At 37.2% G+C, this 14,370-nt stretch overlaps 1 protein-coding gene across 1 annotated transcript; it reads right to left on the bottom strand.

Annotated features, from left to right (window-relative positions):
- Positions 1–2,415: 2,415 nt before the first annotated feature.
- On the bottom strand, positions 2,416–13,598 carry LOC129741054 (protein sickie-like). Its single transcript, XM_055732754.1, has 6 exons — positions 13,570–13,598; positions 12,475–12,923; positions 12,267–12,411; positions 11,751–12,107; positions 11,357–11,383; positions 2,416–2,695 (listed from the first exon to the last, which is right to left on the bottom strand). Exons 1-6 carry the CDS (start codon positions 13,596–13,598, stop codon positions 2,416–2,418), a joined length of 1,287 nt encoding a protein of 428 aa, XP_055588729.1.
- Positions 13,599–14,370: the final 772 nt, after the last annotated feature.

Raw genomic sequence — 14,370 nt, 5'->3', positions numbered from 1 at the left:
ATTCTAGATTCTAGATTCAAGATTCTAGATTCTAGATTCTAGATTCTAGATTCTAGATTCTTGATTCTAGATTTCAGATTCAAGATTCTAGATTCTAGATTCTAGATTCTAGATTCTAGATTCTAGATTCTAGATTCTAGATTCTAGATTCTAGATTCTAGAATCTAGATTCTAGATTCTAGATTCTAGATTCTTGATTCTAGATTCTAGATTCTAGATACTAGATTCTAGATTTTAGATTCTTGAATCTGGATTCTAGATTCTAGATTCTATATTCTAGATTCTAGATTATAGATTCTAAATTCTATATTCTAGATTCTAGATTCTAGATTCTAGATTCTAGATTCTAGATTCTAGATTCTAGATTCTAGATTCTAGTTTCTAGATTCTAGATTCTAGATTCCATATTCTAGATTCAAAATTCTATAGTCTAGATTCTAGATTCTAGATTCTAGATTCTTGGTTCAAGTTTCTACTTAATTGGCGATTGTTTATTTTCGACTGTCGTTTATAGTTTGTCGATGATTGTTTAGAAATAGTCAATCGATGATTGAAAATTGGCAATAGATTTTTGTAGATAAACATTAATCGGTTATCAGATAGCAGTTTTTAACGGTGGTTTGGCTCTTGCCAATTTCTAATAGTCTTTCATCAAAAGTTAATTTACTATTACAGAATTTAAATTTTATTTTCTTTGATTCTCCGGATTTGAAAACCGATTTTGGTTTTGAGATTGTCGATTTTGTTTTGTCGATAATCGAATGTCAATTGTAAATTGTCGATTTTTAGTTGCCGCTTAGAGTTTTTCTTAATATCAACTATAAATTGACTGTCGATTGTCGAGTTTTTCGATTTTCACTTTGATCTTAGCCTTTAGGCCGAGAAGCGATATTTTCGATTGTTGATTGTTGATTGTTGATTGTTGATTGTTGATTGTTGATTGTTGATTGTTGATTGTTGATTGTTGATTGTTGATTGTTGATTGTTGATTGTTGATTGTTGATTGTTGATTGTTGATTGTTGATTGTTGATTGTTGATTGTTGATTGTTGATTGTTGATTGTTGATTGTTGATTGTTGATTGTTGATTGTTGATTGTTGATTGTTGATTGTTGATTGTTGATTGTTGATTGTTGATTGTTGATTGTTGATTGTTGATTGTTGATTGTTGATTGTTGATTGTTGATTGTTGATTGTTGATTGTTGATTGTTGATTGTTGATTGTTGATTGTTGATTGTTGATTGTTGATTGTTGATTGTTGATTGTTGATTGTTGATTGTTGATTGTTGATTGTTGGTTGTTGATTGTTGATTGTTGATTGTTGATTGTTGATTGTTGATTGTTGATTGTTGATTGTTGATTGTTGATTGTTGATTGTTGATTGTTGATTGTTGATTGTTGATTGTTGATTGTTGATTGTTGATTGTTGATTGTTGATTGTTGATTGTTGATTGTTGATTGTTGATTGTTGATTGTTGATTGTTGATTGTTGATTGTTGATTGTTGATTGTTGATTGTTGATTGTTGATTGTTGATTGTTGATTGTTGATTGTTGATTGTTGATTGTTGATTGTTGATTGTTGATTGTTGATTGTTGATTGTTGATTGTTGATTGTTGATTGTTGATTGTTGATTGTTGATTGTTGATTGTTGATTGTTGATTGTTGATTGTTGATTGTTGATTGTTGATTGTTGATTGTTGATTGTTGATTGTTGATTGTTGATTGTTGATTGTTGATTGTTGATTGTTGATTGTTGATTGTTGATTGTTGATTGTTGATTGTTGATTGTTGATTGTTGATTGTTGATTGTTGATTGTTGATTGTTGATTGTTGATTGTTGATTGTTGATTGTTGATTGTTGATTGTTGATTGTTGGTTGTTGATTGTTGATTGTTGATTGTTGATTGTTGATTGTTGATTGTTGATTGTTGATTGTTGATTGTTGATTGTTGATTGTTGATTGTTGATTGTTGATTGTTGATTGTTGATTGTTGATTGTTGATTGTTGATTGTTGATTGTTGATTGTCAGTTATCGATTCTTCTTTGTCTGTTGTCGATTTCCGATATTTGACTATCAATCATCAATAACTAACTTAAACACACCAAATTGACGCATCGGAGTTTCCATAGTCGATGGACGACTTTCGATTGCCAGTGTTTTTTCTTACCGTCGATTGTTGAACGTCTAAATTCGATTTATGGTCTGAATAGTCAATTTTCGATCATTGATTGTTTATATTTCGCCGTCAGTAATTAGGTAATTGTTAATTATGACTTTTGTGTTTTTACGTGGTGTACTTCCCCATTTTTTTTAAATTTTAATTTTATCTTAATCTCATCGATTCATTCTTTAAATTAATATTTTTAAAAAGCTTATAAAGAGTTTTAAATTGATATTTTCATCTTTCATCCCTAGGGAAATTGCTTACCTTCATCATTCTTCTTGGGATAGGTCAACCGATGGGAGGGTGTGTGGGTGGGCGAAAGAAGCCCGGCGAATCCACGAGCCGGCGGAGTTGGCGACGTGGGTTGACTCCAAGGAACCATGCCGCCATTCGGTCCCATCGGATGATGTCCGCCTTGTGCTCCCGAACCCGGAACTGTTCCCACCGGCAGACAGTAGTACGGTTCGATTTCCACGTCCGGACCCCGGCTCAACATCGATGGGTACATTTTCTCCGATTTGGTGGATCTGCGTTTTGAAATGATGGTGAATTAGTTTCGAGGTTTAGATTAGCTCTGTAAATTATTTCCAAAGGTGAATGTTATTTGCATTGCAAATTTTAAGTTCTTTATGTCCTATGATCCCTAAGTTTGGGAAGGTTTTCATGCGAAAGTGTTTTGTAGTTTAACTAGCTATCTAAGATTGAGATCCTTTCATAAGGAAGAAAAATTATTTCATGCAAAACGAGCACAAGACTGCGAAACAGCCCAGCCTAGCCCATGCGAGATGAAAAGTTGATGATTATATTTTAATTATACTTTCGACCTGCCGGAACTTATGATGAATGGAAACTTCGAGGGGCCAGGAACAAAAGGCAACTAATCTAGGAAGAAATTCTATTTTAAGGCAAAAGCCATCATCCGAAATTTTCCTCAATCGATGAAACACTCACACAAATATGTCAAAAACATTAATTGGATTTGATCCTGTGCTTTTTTGTTTCACAACATAAAAAGAGAACAGCGTTTGTCTTCTTTGGGATACTTCGACGTCCTTCTAATCCCATCATTATTCATCAATATCGAGGACCACTTGTATACTTTCAGGGGTTTAACTTCCGTAGCAGGAAAACAATCTAATTTTGAATTAAACATCTGGCGAAACACTCACAAAACTAAAATTAAAAAAGTTTATATTTAGAAAGAAAATTTGTATATTTTGAATTTAATTTTGTTTCATATATGAATCTACAGATTGACTATTTCTTTTCAAGCCTCTCTAAATATTGACCGAATCAGCTCCAACAAACCCTGACCGTTACATCCCCATAAATACCCTTTTAAGGATGATAAACGTTTCCCACTTTATTTTGGAGTGAGAAAGTCAGACCTTCCTTCCGTTCCGATACCAATTATGAAATTGATGGAATCCATCAATACACTGTGCTTCGATTCAACGGGTGCGGTGGGGTCCAAAAAAAAGATCGATCAAAAACGACCCCATCTAACCAGGGGAAATCGAAGTGGAACCCTTATCAGAATTTTGCGAGGGTAAACCTTTCTGCTGTCAGAACATTCCGCCGACAAACTGCCGATGAGGACTGTTATGAGAAAGGAGAAAGGTTCGGCACGTTTTTTTGCTATTTATTTCTACTTAAGTTCTGGGTGCTTCCAGTTTTTGACCTTCGAATTTTCTTACATTTTATTTCCAGTCAGATATTACCGATTTTGTGAGTCATTAAGGAGTGTTACAATTCATGATTTATAAAATCGATAAAAGCTGAGAATGCATTTACTTCAATCACATAAAAACAAAGAATAAGATGACGTGACATGATTGGACATGATATGTCCAAAAACCCAGCTTTTAAGGTATGTGATTGAACAGAGAGAGAGACTGACCTAGATTGATACGACTCCATAAAGGCCAGGACAGAGACTGAAAAATCTATAATTTTAGTTTTTTTGTAACAAACATATGGGTATAAAATATGTTTTACAACCCATCTATATTTTAACTCTCTTAGCTTGGTGTAATTTTCAATCTGAACTTCAAACAACATACAACTTCAAGATATGGTCTATTAACATCTTAAACTACTAGAATCTCTAATTTACCATATTTTTTGATGGCCAAGATTCGATCTCAAGGCAGTTGGCATAGAGAACAGAGATACTACGCTGAGACTTGCTGGATAATAAATCACTAAGATGGTTCGAAATAAAAATCGATAGTTTTAACCATATTTTTTAACTTAATTTCCTTTCTGAATGAATTTTTAAAAAATATGAAATCGGTGTGTTTCGCCAAAAATCGGTATTCGGTACATACCGATCCTTGGACGAAAAATAAATACCGGAAAATCGGTATGTGTGATACCACTGACTCGGACAGCTAGTGTGAGAGCTCTCGCATCTCGGTGATAGAATGAGAATTCTTACCAAGAATGCCCTAGTGTTTGAATCGTAACTACACCTAAGCGTAAATTGAGATTAACATTGTTCCTTACCACACAACCAGCAGAGGTGACAGATGTCCTGTTTTTTCAGGATTTGTCCTGTTGTGCCGTCCTGATTTCTTTGAATAGTTAAAACTTTTGAAAAACAATAAATAAAATGTACTTTTATAATGTACTGATCAGATTAAAAAAAAAAATCTAAATTAAACTTGAATTTGGGGTTAAAAAATTAGAATACCGAACAAAACTATGAACAAAACTATGAACTATGAAAACTCATTGTTCCGATGACAATCTTTCATTAAGATGATAGTAGAGTGATGTTTTTCGATATGAGCTGTAGGCCAGCCTTTTTTCGGTTGCATATGTCACCTTTATTTTTGCAATCACTTCCATCAGTACAGTGGTGTCCTTAAAAATCCTGATTTTTTTCGCAGTGTCCTGATTTAAGTCAAAACTAGCACGCATCTCACGACGAACAAAAAAAAATCTTCCCAGCATTGCCTCGTTTAAATCTGTATTTTCACTTTAAAAAAATCTTTTAAATTTCTGACTTTTAGTCTACATCGAAATCTGTTTCCCCAACATAAAAAAATATCATGCGTGGAATATTTTATATTATTTGTCATGGTTGATGAAGCTCACATGAATCTTAACTCTGCCATTATCAATTTTCGATTTCAAAACGTGTTTTATTCTCTTCATTTAAGGTGTAAAATCTGTATTAATGTATACAAAATCCTTAAAATCTATCTTCAGTAGGTACAGACTTTGTACCAAAAAGTCATGTTTGTTTCAATTCTGGCCACTGCTGTTTTGGATTTGTTTTCTTGAAAAAATGACTATCAAAGGAAGCGGTCGTAGAACCCCTTTTTTTTTTTTTGTAAAAGTACAAAAAACTGTGTTTGCTCTCAGATTTTTCCACAACACTACACATTGTGCAATAGAATTTCCCGGAGAAGGGATTTCTTTTCATCAGCATAAAGTCTGCTTCATTTAATATTGGAACAAATTCGTTTGGTCATTGTGGCGCTCCTAGTGGACGGATTTGGAAACTTTTTTCACCCACGTGTCGGGAAATTCATTACCTTTCACCATGTATTTATGTCATAACACCAAACGATAGCATTTTGTAAACAACCGCCATGGAAGCCGAACGGAGAGATCAAATTGTGCACAGTTTTCTTGAAAAACCATTGTTGTCGGCATGGAAGCTAGCTAAACAGCTTAAAATGCCCAGAAATGCCGTATGGCGTGTTAACAAGCAGTACAAGGAAACATTGACGACGGCTCGGAAGCCGCATTCGAAGCGTCGGAGTGGAACTGTCGACCGGAAACTGCGTGGGAAAGTCATCAAGGCCGTCAAGAGGAATCCCAATCTTTCAGACCGCGATTTGGCCAATAAGTTCCAGGCCGCTCACAGTACGGTGCGACGAATTCGTCTCCGGGAAGGAATAAGGTCATTCCGAGCCAGCAAACAGCCAAATCGGACGCTGAAGCAGAACAATGTGGCCAGAATCCGTGCTCGAAAGCTGTACGACCAAGTGCTGACCAAGTTCGACGGATGTATTCTGATGGACGATGAGACCTACGTGAAGGCGGACTTTGGGCAAATCCCAGGTCAAAAATTTTATTTGGCGACGGCTCGGGGGGATGTACCTGCAAAATTTAAGTTCGTGTTTGCGGATAAATTCGCCCGCAAGTACATGATTTGGCAGGGGATATGCAGTTGTGGACAGAAAACCAAAGTCTTTCTCACTGACAAGACAATGACATCAGAAGTCTACAAAAAAGAGTGCCTACAGAAACGGATTCTGCCGTTTATTCGTGCCCACGACCGTCCAGTAATGTTTTGGCCGGACCTCGCAAGCTGCCATTACAGCAAAACGGTTATGGAATGGTACGCAACGAACGGGGTCAGCGTAATACCGAAGGACCTCAACCCCCCAAACTGCCCCCAGTTCCGGCCGATAGAGAAATACTGGGCAATTACGAAGCGGAGGCTTAAGGCAAAGGGAAAACTTGTAAGGAACATGACTCAAATGAAGAACTGGTGGAATCAAATCGCCAAAACGGTGGACGAAAAGGGTGTGCGCCGCCTAATGTGCCGTATTACGGGAAAAGTACGAGAATTTCTTCGAAACAGCAATGAATAATTTTTTTAATTTTTTTTTATGAAAGAGTAAAGAAAATGCTACATTTGTATGAAAAACAAATTATGAATTCGTTAATTAATGGCTGAACTACACGCAATTGTATGTGTTCCAATATTAAATGAAGCAGACTTTATGTCAACAGCGTGGCCAGATCTACGGATTTCTTACACATACGAATTTGGAGCATTCCTTCGGATTTTCAGTATTTTCTTTCGGGTTTTCTACGGATTATAAAAAAATCATAGGGATCCTAGGATAAACAAAAATTCCAACTGACGACAAAAAAAAGTATAAAATTTAATTCTAAAAAAAATGGCATGATCTTCGTTTTCTACCAAATCTTCGGATTTGAGCATTTTGCAATCTGACCACGCTGGATGTGAATACTCTCGCTCACTCTTGTTTGTAGACAATCTCTTTCTTGTTAATAGTGCGATTTATCTCTCTCCGCACAGCTTGGGAGCATAGATGCTACACCTACCGATTTTTCGGTATTCATACCGATTGTTGGGCAAATATTTATCCAAGAATCGGTAAATATCGTAAACCGATTTTTGGCAAAACCTACCGGTTTGTAAAAATTTCGTTCTGACAGATATTTTTTTTAAATATAACTAACTTTCGTTTTTCTTTTTTTTATAATTTTGAACAATATAATTTAGTGCCTATTTCGCTAGCAAGTCTCAGAGTATTCGAAAGCAGTCGTTTCGCAGTCTTGAAAAGAGTTGTTAAATGAGTCAAGTTCCATAATATCAAATACTCAATAACTTTCGTGGATGATGTGAGAAATAGCTGTAATCTTATCTATTCCAAATTTTAAAAATTGTAGAAATTAATTTTTCCTCAACGTTGCATTTCTAAAACAAGAACATCCAGACAAGATCTGGATCCATTGATGTACAATAATAAATTGATTCAAAATCAGCACCAACAATTCTGTTCCCCTGTGGAGTATTGTATGAAAATACTAATTTATAATAGTGTTTAGAGTAACACAATAAAGTCGCAGAGGACTGTCTTTTTAACAGAAAATATCATGTTTTAAATCGCGATATCAGCAAAATAGCAAATTTTTCTAAATATTATTTCAATAAAAATAGTTTTAAAAGTTTTTTCACACCGAATACCGATTTTTTCGGACTTGAAAATACCGATTTTAATGTGGCATCGTTGAATCTGTAGGAACAAAATTTCACTCTCTTTCAATGGACGAGACGAACTGAAGGAAAATGCCAACCATGGTTGAGACTGAAAGTTTTAAAAGAATCACTAAAGCTAAAAGAAATAAGAGCAATTTTTTTCAATATTTGTTGTCAACGTATGGCTTAGAAATAATCATGCGTTTCAGAGATATTTGGATTTTCATTATTATTGGTTTAAAACAACCTTTTGCATCAATGAAATATTGAAGAAGTAAACTTCAACCTAAAAAAATTGTGCAGTTAAAGGTCCCTTTTGATGTCTTCAGATGAAAAATGCAACATTCTTCAGCAAAGTTGTTTTTTGTACCTTCAGCAACAAGATGCTGCTTAGAGAATTTGAGTTAAGTGCAACAGTGAGGCTGTAGGGTTTATGAACAAAAAAAAATTTTTTTTCTTGCTTATATCCATACAGATTTTAGCTATAGCCACCAAAATTTACTCAGTTGAATTTGGGCCCAAAAGTAACCCAAAACCGTTTGATACTCTTTTTGGCCCGATTCTGACCAGTCTAATGTTTATGTTTTGTTTTGACATGAATTTTCACAGAAGTTTACGAAAATAGAATCACAATACACAACACCTTATTTTTTCAAATAAGGAATCTTTTTGTTTTTGGCAACACGCTCGAGAACTTTGTGTTGCCAAAATTGAACGGGTTTTTTTTTCATCAATTTTTCACCAATTCAAAAAAATAAACCCTTGTTATTATTATTAACTCAATTTTTCATCATTTTTTGATAATTTTCTGAAATCAATTGCCCGTGCTGTGAGACTCTCATGTACTTATTTTTATCACAATCCGTTGTAAAATCATGACAATATCGCGATTACAGTTAATCTCTCATGTGGATGACCCCTTTATCCGATCCCTGATCCAAATTTGACAATCAATTACTCGTCCCTTAAAACTCCTATGCGCAAATTTTCATTACAATTCAATGTATATTAGTCTCAATATCGCAAAGACAGTGAGAAATTCATATGGATGACTCCTTTGGTCGAACCCTCACTTAAAATAAGATAATTAAAATCAATTGCTCGTCCTTCAATGCACCCATGTGTAGATTTTCATCTCAATCCGATGCATAATCACGACAATATCGCGAAAACAGTGAACAACTAACATGGACGACCCCTTTTTGGGACCACGATCCAAAACTTGACGCCTGTTATCAATTACTTTTAATGTAAAACTCCCATGTGCCAATTTTCATTACAATCCTATGCAAAATCAAGACACTATCGCAAAAACTGTGAACAGATAATATGGATGACCCTTTTTACCGATCCCTTACTCAAAATTTTAAACCTGAAAGCAATAGAGCGTTCCACAAAACTTGTATGTGAACATTTGTATATCAATCCAATCCAGAATAACGTCTATATTGCAAAAACATTAAAAGGTTGATATGAATGACCCCTTTGGCCGACCCCTGATCCTAAATTTGAAACTTGGAATTGATTGCTCGTCACTCAAAACACACATGTGCTAATTTTCATTACTATTTGATGTATAATAACGCCATTTTCGCAAAAACATTCAACAGTTGATATGGACGACCCCTTTGGTCGACCCCTGATCCTGTATTTGATACCTGGAATCGACTGATCGTTTCTCAAAACACTCATGTGTTAATTTTCTTTACAATCCGATGTATAAAAACGCCAATATCGCAAAAACAGTGAACAGATAATATGGACGGCCATGTTCCTGAATTAAATACCTGGAATCGATTGCTCGTCCCTCAAAACACTCATGTGCAAATTTTCATCATAATTCGATGTTTGATATCGCCAGTATCGCGAAAAAAAAATTTTAACACAAATGTTCTTGCAACGGAAAAAAGTTGTTGATCAATGTTCTTTTAATATTTTTTAAGTTTATACTTATTGATAACAAGCAGAAAAAGAAAAGTTCTTGTTCTCGAAAATATTATCGGTAATCGAGGAAATTTCTAATCGTTGTAGATTTTCAATGGCAATTTAGATAAGCAAAGTGTAACATTTTGCGACATTTCTTCATGTCAAAGCAGATAATGTATCGAAAACATCTTATTGTTACTGCATGCATTCCAGTGATTTCTGTCGACAATATAATTGGATTTTTTCAGTTAATCAAACTAAGCCGAACTATGGAAAGATTTATAAAAATAATCGTTGTAACTCCATAAAAGACAAAAACAAGAAAAGAAAAAAATCACTCTTATTTTATAATACTGTGTTCGGTTTTCTTTATTCTACTTTTTAATATCCCCTAATCTGCAGTTCATTGTTACTCGAGACCTAAGCAAAAGGACAGTTAGTAGAACTCTGTCCTTCAGGGCCAAGGTTGCCAGATATTTAGTTAGGTTTTTTCCGGGTTTGTCCGTATACTTATACAAAATTTGGCAACAGCCCGACTCGGTGGTTCGGATTTCATTGAACAATTACCGGATTTTACCCAGATTTACTTACTTTTTACTTTATTTGGCAAATAGAACGAAAAAAAGCGAATTTAGTTGTAAAACTTGTTTCAAATGCCTCCAAAACAATTGTTTTAACGAATTTTATAAAAATATTCATGCAAGGTTCTTTGGAAGCCTTTAATTTGATTAAAAATCTGTCAATAAATTTCGATGAAATTTTTTCTTGATTTTTGTTGAGCTGTTTCTAGGTTCTTTGCAAAACTTACCAGGATATTGCCCAGAGTTTTAATCGTTAATTTTAAAATCAAATGCTTGGTTTTGCCAAATTTTTATAAAAAATTGCTTGGATTTGTCCGGTCTTGATATGTGCTTAAGAAATGATCATAAGCTCAATGTAAAGAGACTATTTACATACAAAGAGACGCAGTCTGATCCCTTCCGAATTAATAAGCTTGCAACCCTTCTGTAGGGCTGTATTTAAGACTGCTCGGTTTTGCTCGATTGGAATGACACTGAGAGAAAATCTAAAATTTCAATCGTGACATATCGTCTCTTTGTTTACTCATTAGGCTCGTTAGTTCAATGCATGTCCACCAACTACAGCTTTGTGGTTCATAATATCATGAATGAATGATAGCTTGCTGTTAAATTCCCAGAGAAAAGTGTACTGTGTTTATGCCCTAAGAATTCCCACTGATAAATTTTTAAAGCTAAAATGAAAAACAGGTCGTAAAACTTAATGCAGTAAGTTTAACCAATAGAGTAAGGAAAAATTCCATCAATACATGCTTATACTTATACTTCTGGATGAAATTGGGAGATGTGCAGAAGCGCGTGTTTCGAGTAATGACATGCTCTAAATAAACTTCCTATAGTTAAATAAGCCAGACGATTGCGTTTAAGCAGTGGGAGATTGTCTCTATTTGTGACTGGGGTCTATTGCTTCATAATATCTATCGACAATGTACCTGGGATAGGTCCGCTCTTTCAAATAGCTGTCAAACGGTTAAGACGCAGCGTCAGAAGTATTTGTATGTTTTTGTTTCGATAGCAAAATGGGACAGCAGAAGGTTAAAAATGTTAACATTAGAAAGTTGTATTCAAGTCGCTACTTGCTAAGGGTGGGTCAAACTAAAAATACTTGGGTAGTGTAATTTGCACGGACTAGCTTTGTGCCGAATTTTGCATAGAAAAAACAATGAAAAGCAATTTAATTGAACAGTGAGATATCTGAGTTCAAACAAAGAACTTTCTTAGTTTAAACTTTAAAGTAGTCTGAACCTGATATCTTCACGAGGGACAAAATCAAAGCGACAACAACAGAGAGAGAGAAACACCTAACGTAAACTAGCGGAAACCTACCTGATGCTATTGCTACGGTTCAGGCGGGGGCTGTGCGTGGTTCCGGCGCCGTGGTGGTGATGCAGTCCGGGCACCGTTCCAGCGGGTTGCGTTTCGCCACGGGTGTGGTGAAGCAACTTGTTCGGACGGCCTCCGGTATTGCCTCCCGGACCACCACCTGGGCCACTTCCAGCGCCCGAGCCCCCATTGCCCAAGGTGAACCCATCCAAGGTGTCGCCCTCCGAAAGCCGGCTCGAGGCCGTACTGGAATGGCGCAGCCACATGGCGTAGCTGCCGTAGTCGGGCTTCACTTCGGCATAGGTTTGCGTATCGCTTAGACTACCGTCGTTTAGCTTGGCCGATCCACGGGAAGACATTCTAATGGGGTTGTTTTGGGGTGTTGTTGTTAGCCGAGGATTATTGGGGGATGATGGGGTCAAAAAGTGGGAAAAAGAGTTGCGGTTAGTAACTTTTGTTGTGTGGGTGGCAGTGGATTCTTGCTGAGAGCCTAGATGAAGGATGTGAGCGGAAACAAACCTATGTTGGAAGACATGCATATCTAAACCGGGTTTTGGCAAACTATGCGTTCCGGAACCAAACCTTTCTTTGACCGATTGACTGAGTTGGGCCGCTCCAGGGCCGGTTAGCGAGAAGCTTCGATACTGCGGATGTTGTTGGGTTTCTGAAATGGTCGAAAGAGTCGTGAGTCTATGCATTCATTTGATTAAAGTAGATTCAAACTTACTGGCTTGAAAATCTGCTGTGGTTGTTTGGGTTCCCCCGGAAACCTTCAGTTTACTAGTTCTGGGAACTGCTGAAACATGGGCCGTTCGTCCGCCGCTCATCAGTACCTGTTGCTGCGGATCGGTTCCGTTTGTTTTCTTGGCGTACCCGAAGCTCTGGGGAACACCACTCTTCGAGGACGTTCGACTACTGACCAGTTTAGACGAGGAAGACGATGAACTCTTCCTCGAGTGGCTTGGAGAACTACGATCCTTACGGCTGGATGTAGGGCTGGGAGGTTGAGAACCTTGCTGACTGCTCTGGGAGGTTCCGTTTTGTGATGGCTCCGGTAGCCGACCCCAGAATTCCCGTCCTCCGTTTGCGGATGCAGGTCTCGAAACAGATTTTCCACTTCCAGCATCCATTGTCACTCCAATGCAGTCCAAATTGTCACCTCTGCTACTACGACATCTGTTGGTAGATAGGAAAACAGCAAAAAAAAAGCATTAGCATAAAACAAGGCACAGCTACTCGTAAACCACACAATATAATCCCGAAAACAGAACCAACTGAACCCAACCCATCAAAACCCAGTTGGTTTCGTTTCGTAATCATCAACGTCACATGATAGGCCACATGTGCTCCTATGCAACTCCCCAGAAATGCAATTTATTACGTGAGTGTTTGCGTGAAATGTCCCAAACAGCAGCCAACTGAGGGAGGAGGGGTACATTTTGATAAACGACATCCCTACCGCCCCAGTTTGGTTGTTTTGTTCCTGAGTCCGGCAACGGTCAGCCGAGCATCCAGTTCTGAGGGGTGACATACTCTATTTATAATTGATGTAGTCCCCCCACATCCTCGAAAACCATTCACCCGGTGGAATTCTCGGTGCAAGGGTTCTGAGCATCCCCGACGCCTAAAATAGCCTTCCTCTTGATGGCTTGAAGCCGGTGTTTTGTTGCGCTGCTGACTGGAGTAACATAATTCAATCCAAGCAATCGGGGCAACCGACGACGACGACGACATCCCTCGCATGTGACAGAACAGCAGGAGGAAAGTGACGAAAATTCCAGAGCCGGCTAGAATGTACGTGATCTGGTGTGTGCTTACATACATTGCATACCCAAAGGCGCTACCCGGCATTGTGTGCGAAACTGTTTCTAATGAATGTGGCCGTTTTGAGAGAATTTGCATTTAGCTTTAATTAGATTTATGCCGATCATGTTTTCAAAACTTAAAACACTGGAAAATTTCCCGAGCTTGTTTGGAGGACGCAAAATATGAACATCCGTCGAACGTTTGTAGAGCTGCCGAAATAAGGATCTGCATTCGCGAGGCAATTAGTCCAATTAGGTCTAAATTAGATACTATAGGCTGTTGTTCCTCAGAACAAATTGTGGCTAACGAGCTAATCACGCACATGGTTCGCCGCTTCAATCAAGATTAATCAGCATGCATGCAATCCTGCAGATTCGCTGCCAAGTAACTACACTTGAAAAATCTCCCGAGGCGGAATTGCCCACATCATACCGACCAAAAGACCCCGCAGATTCCTATCGGCTTCTACAATCATTCCCATTCCTGGGCACAGAGCATTTGTCATCGTCACTGGAATGACACTTTTCCATTATTTGTACAGTAGGTATCTTCATGTCTCTCGAGACAAATATCTGCACTTAGTTCAGAAAGCATGCCATGAGAATTTGTGCACCCACCACCACTTGGATTTGAAAAAAATGAATCAGGAACCAAGAACTGCTACATTGCTCGAATTTGTGGCCTACTGGATGGAATGTTGTGTAAACATTGTTTTGCTGGTGGCATTTTCTTTGATTCGATGAGATTTCTTGGTAAATATTTTCTTGCACTTTTTTTAGTCTAAGAATCTTAGAGAAATGATTTCCTTTAGAGAAAA

The sequence above is a fragment of the Uranotaenia lowii genome, chromosome 2 (assembly GCF_029784155.1).
Source record: "Uranotaenia lowii strain MFRU-FL chromosome 2, ASM2978415v1, whole genome shotgun sequence".
Classification (NCBI taxonomy): domain Eukaryota; kingdom Metazoa; phylum Arthropoda; class Insecta; order Diptera; family Culicidae; genus Uranotaenia; species Uranotaenia lowii.
This window is presented reverse-complemented; position numbering and strand designations above follow the sequence as displayed.

Excerpts from the sequence above, each read along its gene's own strand:
- LOC129741054 (XM_055732754.1), bottom strand. The coding sequence starts at position 13,598 with ATGCCGGGTAGCGCCTTTGGGTATGCAAT. Across the intron at positions 12,412-12,474 it reads CACAGCAGATTTTCAAGCCA|AAACCCAACAACATCCGCAG; the intron begins GTAAGTTTGAAT and ends CGACCATTTCAG. Across the intron at positions 11,384-11,750 it reads AACCGTAGCAATAGCATCAG|CTATTTGAAAGAGCGGACCT; the intron begins GTAGGTTTCCGC and ends ACCGTTTGACAG.